The 12,801-nt window shown below is 32.8% G+C and overlaps 2 protein-coding genes across 6 annotated transcripts in view; one reads left to right on the forward strand and one right to left on the reverse strand.

Moving 5' to 3' along the window:
* Positions 1 to 12,801, forward strand: part of LOC124366506 (ankyrin repeat domain-containing protein 11) — a 69,758-nt gene that overhangs the window by 25,007 nt on the left and 31,950 nt on the right. The window lies entirely within an intron of this gene.
* Positions 3,104 to 6,124, reverse strand: LOC124366547 (transcription factor Adf-1-like). Of its 2 annotated transcripts, none has more exons than XM_046823136.1 (3): positions 5,616 to 5,837; positions 4,479 to 4,632; positions 3,104 to 3,636 (listed from the first exon to the last, which is right to left on the reverse strand). In XM_046823136.1, exons 1-3 carry the CDS (start codon positions 5,791 to 5,793, stop codon positions 3,279 to 3,281), a joined length of 690 nt encoding a protein of 229 aa, XP_046679092.1. In that variant the 5' UTR covers positions 5,794 to 5,837; the 3' UTR covers positions 3,104 to 3,278. The 2 variants fall into 2 exon arrangements, with proteins under 2 accessions (XP_046679092.1, XP_046679101.1); XM_046823145.1 differs by having other exon boundaries at positions 3,461 to 3,636; positions 4,552 to 4,632; positions 5,616 to 6,124.

The following is a 12,801-nucleotide window of genomic DNA, read 5'->3' on the forward strand; positions in this document are numbered from 1 at the left end:
AAGGCATCTTAATGTCTGTGAATAATGCATTTAAAAAAAAAATAAACCCAACTGAAAACCCATTACACTACCTCAATTTCTTCTGTTTAGTAATAAGAACAAGAAGAGCAAATGAGATATTAGATGATCATTCAGTTCAGATGGAAGAAATATTTGTTTACTCTGGTAGAAAGCTCATGACTGCAAGAAAAATGTACCAATCTGAAGAAAAATTATTATGGTCTTATAAACACCACATATATTACCAAAATAAACATGAATTAGCTATCTAGAATTTATACAACTTGGTTGTCATCATCTCTGAAAGGAAAGCTTGATATTGTAAAAGAGTAACATAGTGTGAAATAGATAAAAGATCATCATGGACCAGAAAAGATGGATCAATATGTTCATAATTCTCCTTTGCCAATGCAATGAATGTAATAGTCAGTTCTGATGGCCCCTTCCCTTTCCAAGTCGATAAGCCAATGCATAACTTGTTTCTTGCAAGATTACCAAGAATGTAAACTTCATTAGTGTGTAACGTTAGGTCATATAACCATGTGTTGTCAACACTGGATATCCAAATACCATCTTCTTCTTGTCATGTGTATTTTTGTCAGCAGACAGTTTATTTCACCTTGAATGAGTTGAATACAATACTAACCCAGTTTTTTAATGGAAGTTAATTTTATACACACTGTTAATGCAATGACATTTGAACTCTTACTGGTACAGCTGAGTTGAACTGTAAAGTTCACAAAACATAGTCTAGGAGTTTACAGCCTATTTGTACTGTATTAGCACAAAACCTGGTTTTTGTCGAAATCAATAAGAGGAGCTATTTCTTTTAGAAAGAAATTAATTGTTAGCTGTGATAATAAATTATGGTAGAAGTCAAAATGGGACAGTATTGAAAGGCTTCAAAATATTAAACGATACTTTTTCTCAGATTATATTTTTCTAGTTTGATAGACTTAAAATCAAGCATCAGACACGTAAATAATTTTATCATCATTATACAACTAAATAGAGTTCAAAAGTTGTATAAGGTTAGTTAACACTGATTTAATTTTTTTATCTGAGAGTTGGTTTTAATGTGTCAAGCACATCTGAGAAAATATTATTTTTTCATATTTTAACTATTTTGGTACCCTCTCATTTCTACCTCTGCCAAAATTAGCCACTTGACATTAAATTTTATTTCTTAGGACAAATTCCTTTGATGATTTCAAGAAAAACCTAGTTGTGTGCTTATACAATGCAAATTGGTTCCTCTATTGGCTCCTAGACTATCACTACTTCATCTGTAGATACTTGTTCCCTATCATCTTACATGAGAGATTTTTGAAGAAACTAATTTCTCAATCCCCTTGCAACTGGACATTACTTTAAGCGGATAAAGACATACAAGTTTTGCAGCCGTGATTGTGAAAGCCAAAAATATATCCTTTAGTCCAAAGTTACTTGTTGTACTCTAGAAAAAGCCAACTGGCACTTCCATTGACAGTCAAAGTTTTCGGTGAACAGTATGATATCTTCATCGCTTATTAGATTAAAAATCATGCAAGGACAAATGTCATCATAAGTAACTGAGATATAACCATTACTTTTCCAAACTTTGACCATCCACCATCTTGAAACCGTAAGATAAATCAAAATACCTATAAAAATAAAATCAGTTTAAAATAAGTGAATACTTTTAATGTGTAATTTTTTAAGTCTATGTTGGGAAATATTCTGAGTTTAAATGTTTGCACAAATATGAATGGCTACCATCCTTAAACGTTTTGTTGTTTAAAACTGGCTTCATCTAAGTTATGTGCAAATACTCTCTCTGTAACAAGTTTAGTCTGATTCTGTTAAAATTTATGGCAGTATTCCCATTCACAGTTATTTTTGTAATTTTGTATATTACTGAAAAATTGTAAGGTCGTCACGGAAACCTTATGAGGTATCAAAACACATATAAGTACAAATATTATTGTAAATTACCTGAGAAAGTTGACATTTTCCATCTGTGTTGGAAAATACTTGAGTTAAAAGTCTTGCATAAATGTGAAGGGTAAACTTTTACCCAAATTGTATTTGAAACAATATTTAAACCTTAAGAGACATTAAAAAAGTACAAATGTAAAAGTTATTCAACATTATTTTATATTTGTAGAAAATGTGTAATTTGTTAGAAATATTTTAGGTAAAAGTGTTTACACAAATGGGAATGGCCGCTATCTTGAAACTTTTTATTGGTTAGTAATGTCTAATGAACACATTCAAGCTATGTACAAATATTCTTACTGTACAAAGTTTAATTTGGATCTCTAAAACATTACGTGAGTTATAGTATTCACAACCTAAGTTCATTAACATAATTGCTAACCTTTGAGAACCATATTAAATTTCAACAATAATAGACTAGAAAAACCTTGTCCTGCATTCCAAACTTAAAGTCTATGGGTGTCTGTAATGTGCAGACCAGGTAGTCCTAGTTTTTGTTTGTTTGTTTAATGTGTGTATCTTATCGGACCCACTCCTTGTGAGTTATGGGTTGTTTTAATTTCAACAATCTTGACGAAACAAATGCTAAATGCTGTTTTGCATATTGTGATTTTATTTCTAACGATATATTTATACCAAAACTTGTAAGTGACTAAGTTTAGACTATATGACAGGGAATGTTTTAGCCTCTAATATATTGTTGTAATTTGCAAGATTGGGATGTTGGAAATGAGTCTTAATGAAATGTCAACTTTGTGGTACCAGTAAGAGTCAGTCAAATATTAATCGGTTTTATGTTTCCGTAGCTCATATACTCAGTGAAGTAGGCAGCCACAACATTTTGTGGAGAAGGGTATATCACTGTCTTTAAAAACTTTTCATTTTTGTTTTCTACAATATTTTTATAATTTTCAACGTTAAAAGTTAATGTAATTTTTAAAGGAGGTTTTATTTTAGCAGATGAAGACTAGACTAAAATAACCTCTTTAAGAGTCTAAGATAACCTGCAGATCCTTTCAGTTGTTCTTGTAAATCCTAAAAAATTAGATGACCTTTATTTTGCTTTAAGTATAAAATATTAAAAATTAAGTGAGTTTTAACAGTATTTTAAAATAACTTTTCTCAATGAGTTTTCATTTAGCAAAACTTATATTATATGTGTTAATGAATAAGAAATTACAAAGTGAGAAAAAGTCTGATTGTAGTAGCTTGTATAAAAATTGTAAATATTAGTATTGCAATGAAAGTATTTGTACTGTCTGGTCAAGGAAGTGTGTTTCTTTTAACTGATATCACTCACTTCATTCAGCTTTCACAGATAATTCTTGAAAATCACTCTCATCATTGTCTTCGTCAAGCATTACTTGCACAGTTTCCGCTGGGTCAGATTGCTCACTAAATTGACATAACCTGTTCAGAAGCAACTGTTGAACCTCTATTCGAAATTTAATGTTTTCCACCATTGGCAAATGTCTCATTTTTGGAACTAAACTTAACATAAACAACTTGTCGTCATTGTTCTCCTCTTCGGCTGGAATACTTGAATCAATTCGAATCTTCTTTGGCACATGTTCTGTGGAAACATTGTCAATTTGTTTCTTTGACTCCTGAAAATCTTCCAATGTTATTATTGTTGGTTCCTCAAAACTTCCTGCAGACCTGTAACAATATTTTTACAAAGATAAATATTTATTTGTTGATATATTGTAATTATAAAAATCTCCCCTTAGTTGTATATATCTGTGATAACTTACAGGTAACTTGTCTCATGTAGTTCTAAACCTTATTCTGCATTTTTTTTTTTAACTATTAGAATTATTTTTGAGACAATATAACAATAAAATGAGAAGTTATTTTGTTGTACTGTAGTTTAGTTTTAGTTTCATGTGTTATAACCTAAACATAATTCGTTCCAAATATTTCCAAATCAAATCAAGCAGAATTATAAATTTACCTATTACTTTAAAAATACTGTTATTTTAAAAAAATTTTAAAGTTAAAACACTAATAAATGCAAGACAAAATACGAGATAAATTTTTGTTGTTTATATTTCTTACATTGAAAGCTGTCTTACAAACAGGAAAATTGTGAAACTAGGCCAATAAATAACATAATTACTAATTGTTAGTAATTTTACAGAAATTTCTGAATATGGAATGATACTTAGGGTAATATGTCTGAAAATCCCTTGGTAATTTTGACTAATGTTAAAAAAATTTTTGCACTAAAGGAAGGTGAAATAAAAAAAAATTGTTTAAACAGACAAAGCCATGCCACAGTATTAACTGCCACCATTTAGATACGGATGCTATTTGAATCTTAACTAAACTATGCAGATTTTCACATAAATTAAATTTTTATATCAAATAGAGAAAATAGAATGGAAAGTGGATTTTACTTTAAGCCACACAAGAAAAGCTGTCTATAAACTCACAGTTTTTTTATCTGCTAATGGGTATATTGTCTGATAAAGTTTTTAGGCTACAATTGTATATCTCACCCTCTTTTTTTAAGGAAGGGTAAGAGAAACATTAATGGTTTAAAGAGGGGCCATTGGGGTGCCCAAAGAGTACCATCACTTGATGGACGAATACGCCGGAACTCTCGAACAAAGTTGCTTCGTAGATTGGCCCATTTAGTTTTGCAAATTATCTCTGAAACAAAATCAAATCATGTGAAATCCTTTAAAAACTTAATTTAGTTGATTAAAATAGCAATTGTAAGAAAACACCATTAAAATAGAATTCAGTTGTATATTTTTTATACATTAGGTCCATACAGAAGTCATGAATACCTTGACATGAGTGATTATTATACAATAATACTGTTTTATCATCTTTTATCTTATTTGTATTCCGCTTATGAAATTTTAATTACAACATTTGATATGGAGAAATTGGCATTTTATAGTGATTTTGCCAAATCATGATCCTAGATAGTATTATTATTGTTGTTGTAAAAAAGCTTAAGGGATGTACCCAGGGGATAGAATATGTTTTCAATCCCTGTACATGTTCTTAATATTTATACTTTATTTAATTTAGTGTGTGTGCAATACAAATTCCCTATATAAATTCCTCAGTACATCATTAAGCATTATAATACATCTGATATGTGACTGGGTGTTATTGAATGCATATCACTTAACAATCACTGATATTTTGTTATGAATCAATAACAGTTCCATCATCACCAAGAATATAAAAAATTATGTAATACTGGTACTTGAATTGTGATAAGGACACAAACCCAATGATGTGTCTGTATTTTGTTACCAATGTTGCAATATGAGTATTCATGTGTTGGTCACTAAGCAAGCACTGATTTATTGTGATACGATCAAGTGTATTATTCTAAATTCAACACACACGAGTACTCAATAAAACCAATTTAGAAATATTCCATCATTTTTAATTATGGTGGATACACTTTATTGGTTTGTTTTTATAATCTAAAATTTCAAACATTTGAAATACTCTATTACAATTTTTCAAAGTCATCATTTTTGTCAAATTAACAATTGTAATTGTTAATGATGCTGTTTTGACACCAGTACTAAAATGTTGATATTAACTTCGTTCCCTTGAAGTTGATAACAAGGTGACTGTTAGGATCACAGTGTAGGCCTGCAACCTACCTGTCGTGCCCAGTTCGGCAGCGATCTGTGACCACATGTAGCCGGTAACATCGCGGTTGCAGTGGGCCGGGTGGGAATAGTCGTAGAGTGGCGGCCGGTCTTGTACGAGGGCTATCAGTCGCTCCCAGCACACTCTACCGCCGACGGGCGGCACCTCGACCGTGCCTGACTGAGCCATTGACTGGCTAGGACTGTCGCGTGGATCAATGGACGGTACGATTGACTGGCGCGTGAAACTGCGCGCGCATCTACTCGTCGCGTTCGGGTTATATTCGACCTAACATTGATAACATACTACTATTGTCATTTGTATACCCGTGATTATATATAAACTCTTATCGTAAAGGTTTGTAAGAAAATTATCGATATAAAGCGAATAGTATGTAGAGACGCTCGTAACTCCCGAGATTATTACTCCTCCTAAAATAAATTTCTAGGTACGCCACAGAGCGTAATGGTGCAAGTAACGTATGATCAGAGTGGTGTTGTGGAAGAATACACATCACTTAGAAATCACTAGTCACACACCTGATCACAATTCATTTACAGTAAATCAGCCAGAATTAATGAATCACAAACGCAACGCTCATGAAGTCGTTTGGAGTGACAGTAAAATTCTACTCGTACTGATCATACAATGAATACAAACAATTACTTATTTGTTTTTAACAACTAATACTTAAATTTTGTATTTTAACAATTAATACAAATATCAATAAATATTTAAACTTTACAGCTTGACGAAACCTTATTGTAATACAATTAGACCTACTTGCATTTATACGAGTGAAAACATTATAGCGTGCATTTAAGCTACTTAATGTAATTTATAAGAATACCTTCCAGGCCAAATATTTTGTAATTTCGTTATCAGTACTTTACATTTTGTATATAAACAAGTCAGTGATAAATAAATTATAAACTGTTATTCCATATAAACCAATATTAAAAGAATTTATAATTTAACACGTTTCCGTGTATCGTGAAATAATAATTTTTCCATATCAAAATGTCTTTGCCATAAAAACCTTGAAAATAACGTGCAGTTTAAACTAAACATAATAGGGAGAATGTCTAGGGCATGACTACAGGGATAACCACTAACATCATTATATACGTAATATATACAAAAATAAGTTGAATATACAAAATATGATAGTTCAAAAGGTTTCCGACCGAAGGTTTACCGTTTCACTTACGCTCAGCCAAAATATAGCTAAAATGCTAACGACCTTTAAGTAAAAAATTGTTAAATAATACTGATTCACATTATGCATTAAAATCCTCTATCAGCTGTTTTGTTAGTATTGAAACTAATTCTAATGGCCGATGAGATACCCAAGCTCGCCTCAGGGCTTAGAGCATAACCTCAAGATTATTTATTATTGATTGTAATGAATGTATAGCGTGTAGACGTGGTCAGACATCTTTCGTGTGCATTACGTTAAAAGTTACCAACTTTGTCCAGCTAGAACTGGCATTAGCCGCTTTGTGTATCCTGCGGACAGATAGGCAGAAATTCAATTATTTCAGCTCTCGAGTAATGGCTTTGCTTACGCTTATCCAGTAACGTTTATTACGAAATAACAGGTCCATTCCTACAAAATTCCTAAAATACCTAATGTAATTTTTAAATGTGTTATATTTAGGATTTTAAAAATCAAGCATAATTTGAATAAACTGGGTTAGTTTATTTAATACACAATAATTAACTTCACCATTGCATACAGTTTGTAAACAAATTTAGGGACATTTATCATACAGTAAATTAACAGTAGCAGTGGTAGGTCATGGCACCACTGGGAGCCTGTTGTACTAAAATTACCTAGTTTTCCCCATAAGAACAATGTTAAACTTTATGAAATTTAACGTCCCTATATTTTTACTCTTAGACTTACGGGATATGTCTCATTTTAAGGTATAATTAGTATCTAAACGTTTTTTTATTTTTGTGTAAAGTATATTTTTCTTTTGTAATATTTAAACTATGGCATCCATCAAAGTTTAATATTTCTTCTGAACAACTCATAAAAATCGATAAAACACTTTTGGATGCATAAGGGCATACAATTTCATGAGGTTTAATATTGTGCTTATGAGGAAATACTCAAGACTACTTTACTACAGTCGCTGACTCTTAAATAACTTTCTTGATAACATTCAGAAAACTGTACAGGGACGCCTGCTGTTATCAGTTCCGCGAACTTCCGCTTCCAAGACATAGATAATGCGAAGCAACGCAAGTGACCTTCACGTCTGCTGTATAAGGAAAGATACGTGTAATTTACTACGTTCTACGTTGAAATATAATTTAAATACGCGTCATTAAATTGTATATAGATGAAATAGTTACACAAGTTTCACTTAATACAAATATGATTGACTACACAACAAACTAGCACGTTACACTTCTTGTGAGACGATAATGGGTTTTCTTAAGCCGTGTGAAGCTGTGGCTCCCATTTTGTTTAGCTTGTTTTGTGCTAGTTTCAGCGTTTTATTGGTATTAATGTGCGAAATAATTCAAACACAAAGTAGGCACCGCTAACTTCACACTAGCGCAACCGAGTCGCGTATTAGGCACGTGCTATTGTGGTCACGCACAGGGCGGCAACATTTTAAATTTTATTTTCATATTTATAATATAATGTTAACAAAGCATGATCGTGCGCGGCTAGCTCGCCTCTTGGATTGCAAGAAAAAGAAGTATGATGATTTGTGGTTGTTTGAATATATTTGATCATCATTTCTCATGAGAACTTTGGACATACCTACAGTAGCAGGTTTAAAGATTAATATATTGGCTATTTAGCCCTTTTTCTAATATAATTACATTATTTATAATACTTCTTACATTCGGCCTTTTAGTGTGACAATTCTTTGCATTCAGTTTACGTCTTGATGAAGTAACTGATGATTTTACCCATTAAAGCTCGAAGAAAACCAATTCCAACAAGATTTTTTATTCCTCACTCTAACTATTGTAATTGTTAGGCTTTTGGGAATAAATATGCTTTATTTTAAAAATTCTGATTCATATTTCCATGTTTATTTATGCAAACTTTAGAACTATAGGTTAACCGCTATTAAAGAAACCTGCGCAGAAGCAAATTTCTGAGCAGTACCGCGCAGGAGGGGCCCCTCCTGCAGGGAGTTGGGGTGGGGTGGGGAGTGGGAACAGCACCTTCTTGTATCTGTTTATCAGCTCTGTGGATCGTGTCTCGCTCTCACAGTTTTGTTTACACTACAGCTACTTTACCTGTTCTATAACTATACATCTTTTTGTGTAGGCATATACAAGTGTCGCAGTCTAAGCGTAAAATATTAATTGAACAGATTAATGTAGCCATAGATGTATCCAGGAAGCTTGCATTTTGTTTTGAGGTTATCCGTGCAGTGGCAGTGGCCATTAGAGATGTGTCGTTCAATTCGAACGGATCAGTCAAGTGATCCAGATCAGAGTGTTTTAAAAGACCCGTTCACGTTTCGTTCACTTTTCCCTGCCAACTGAAAAAGTTTGATATTTTTTTCAAATCAAATATGTTATTTTTAATGATCGTTAAAATTTATAATATTATTAGTAAGTTCATTTAAAAGCTCTTATCCATGAAAAATAGCATCATATGGAAATAACTACAAAAATATAGAGTTTATACAATGGGTTACACTAAGTCCTCAAAATTGTTTAGTCGTTACTTTCGTTCACTGCTAACCGATTAAGAATAAAACTGTAATAGTATAACTCAACAGTGGGACTAGGGAGTCTCCCCATTTGTAGGAAATAACCTTACTTATGATCAATCAAAGCATATCAATCAACCAAGTCCATTGATTATAAATATTAACATTTAAAATATTTAACAATGTAATCTGGTAACTTACAATTACATTTTTAAATAAGTTTTAACAGATATATTAATTTATATTTAATAGATTCCTGAAATAATACATTTATTGTTATATATCAATCCATTCAAAACTATACTGTACTATATGCTGTTTCTTCGTCTATTCGAATACTTTTTTACTAGCAGATTCTTTTGTTCACTCCGTCATTACATCCAGTCGTTCGTTAATTTTGTTCAGTCCACACGATGACCGGTATAACACGCTCTAGCGGGAAGGCTCAGTAACTCTGTACTGACCGGTTCAACTGAACGGGTCGCAGCAGTGAACGATACCGACTGAGCCGGTTTAGTAAGCTGATAAAATAGAGTGAGCGCCGAGCAGTGGTGGCGATACTTGGAGGGGTGGTGGAGGGATATTTACTCCACCCTGCGTGAACTCAAATCAACCAAGGTTTTTTGTAAGCGGTTTACCTATAACAGTGGATTATTGAAGAAATGCAATTATAATTTATTAAAATTACGATGTAAAAATATATTAACTGTATGAATCATATATTGGTCTCTAATGTGTGAGGTTTAAATTAAAGTATGTATTACTGCACGGAGATGGATGATGGGAAGGCGTGGGTAAGAATGGGGGAAGGCGGTGGATGACTGATGGCACAGGGGCGCAAATTAATAAATACGGGCATGGCGGCACCAATTTACAAAAATACCCCAAAATCCAGTACAATAATTTGTTTAGCTATTTTTAGTTAGTTTAGCATCAATGTGAGCATTTTTAATTATAGTGGGCGCCATTAGATCATGATTTTGGTGTGTTCACGAAAATACGTCAAAACTAGTGGAATAGTTCGATTAGAGTTTGGTTACGTAATTTTAGCGTTCGTTGGCATTCATGAGTGGAATATACAATACAAAGATATACAAGGGTACTGAGAACATGTAACTAATTAAAGCAACTTCTTGATGATATGCAGGTCATTTTAAAGGGCTATTCAAAGCTTTATCCGTTACTAAATGGTAGCGGTTCAAAGATTTTAAAAGTAAACTGTAAATTCAGCAGAAAATTATTTTTTTCTTTAGGTAGATAAATAAATTTAGTAATTCATCATTTAAAAAAAATCAATCTAAGGCAATAGTGACCAAATGACCCCGTTACAATCTTTACCAAAAAAAGGAGGGATGGTACATTTGAAGGAAGTAGCCACCCCCATTTCAAACAACATTATCTAATAAAACATCTGAAAGGTACGTAGTGTAAAATATTATTTTTATCACTTATCAATGACAAGCAGACAATGATCTGTACGTCTACTATGATACTGGGGCAGTCACAGCCAGGAGGTGAAAACGACACAATCCTGTCACTTCCGGCCCTACCCATAGTGACGTTACAGTCTACCTTGCCGTGCCTATCTCCCCAGACGATGCTTCAAGGTCATGTCGGGCAGGAAGTATTGTCATGACCGAACGACGAAGACATCTTACCCGCCTTTTGCTCCTCGTTTTTATCACAGTATTGTTCGGGATAAAATTACATCAGCAAAATTGAGATAATTAGATCGCTATGTGATAACTTTGAGAGATAACTAAGAGCGAACACTATTGTAAATGACTTGAGAACTCACTTGAGAGTATTTGTAGAACACGTTTCCTTTTGCTTTCATTTAAGAAATGTAGAGTCAAACTTTTGGCACAAAATTGAACGGCCGCTAACTTAAATAATTGTATTGGTTAACACTGACTAACGAACTCGTCTAAGTCTAACTATGCAAATAATATCTCGACACCAAGTTTAGTCTGGAATTACGGCAGCTATTCGGATTAGAGTGGTTTTGAGTTATGGTGCCCACAATCGATAAAGATGCCAAACATCTGGAAATTCCGTCATGGTGGTGATTAACTTTCTTTAAAATATAAAAATATTAGGTATTTTTAAATAATTATTTTCACATCATTTTTATGAGGTCTCAAGATGGCGTCGTTGTTCAAAGTGTGTGATATCTTTTACAATTGTTATATACCAGTTATTAAGTATCGTAGCAATAATTTACGTATTAAGTATCTTACAGAAAATGTATTTTAGAATTCTAAGTACTGTAATTTACAATAACATTCGTTCTTACATGTTTTTGGTGTCTCAGGTTTCTAGAAAGCTATCGTACAATGTTACGAGTAGCATACATTAACATGGAATTAATTGTGAGCACAGTAACTACCAAAATCGTTAGTAGGTTTAGACCAAACTTAGTACAAAGACAGAATTTGCACTTAGCTAGGATAGGTCGATTGCCGGTTTCAACAAATACAAACTTTCAAGATGGCCTTTCGTATTCATGCAGAGTTTTAACCTCAGTATTTCCCAACTCAAACACAACATTTTTATTACAAGAATATTAGGCAATTTTAAATATCCTGTATTCTTTTAATTTTGTTGGATAATTCTTAGTCTTTCGAGATTGCAGCCGGTCGAAGTGTAAATAATTAATGGTAGGTAATAGCCCATCTCTTTATTAGTAGTTATTTATTATCTTTTATTGTGTGCTAAACAAGTTACCAGTGAAAAACAAATAAATTTGTTCTAAAACTGTTATTCTATATTAACCAATATTAAAAGCATTACTAATTTAACACTTTTCCGTGTATATAAATACCAGTGCAATTTATCCCAGTTATAATTTTAACATTATTTAATTTCCTTTCATTGCTTCGTTAGACTGTTTTTAATGTGTGTGTAAGAAAGACGTGAACTATTTTTAAGTTTAACATGGATGACCTCAGTGTTTGTCTCAAATTGCGTGCATAAGGTCAGGCTGACAGACAGACAGATATGCTCTGAGCCAAACAAAACAATTTGCGGTAATTGGTAGCAAGCACGTGCACAAGCTGGCCGGTCATCTTCCAGGGGACAGGGTATATCCGCCGACGCAATCAATACAGACAGATGGATAATACACCATTCACGCTGCGCCGCCGACCAGCTGCGTTTCTGCCACTGCACATAATCTGTCTGTGGTGTTGCATATTTGGTGCAACGTTCATACATATCGATATGTATGTTATCGTTTGGACAACTTTTCCCGATGCTGGTATTTAAATTGTAGCAGTGACATTGAGGATGCCTGTATGCCCCTTTACAAGAAATACATATTTGCTATCTTAATAAGAATTTATTTCAAACTAATAAAAAACTACCATTTTCAAAATAGCATTGGGAAAAGTGTTACAGTATTAAGGTTGTATCGATAAAAATCTCTTTGATTTCGAAACGGTGCTAAAAATCTATAAGTGTTACTGCTCATAATTTGCATGTAACCAAAACAAATAAAAGCGTG

Source organism: Homalodisca vitripennis, chromosome 1 (genome assembly GCF_021130785.1).
Source record: "Homalodisca vitripennis isolate AUS2020 chromosome 1, UT_GWSS_2.1, whole genome shotgun sequence".
NCBI lineage: Eukaryota > Metazoa > Arthropoda > Insecta > Hemiptera > Cicadellidae > Homalodisca > Homalodisca vitripennis.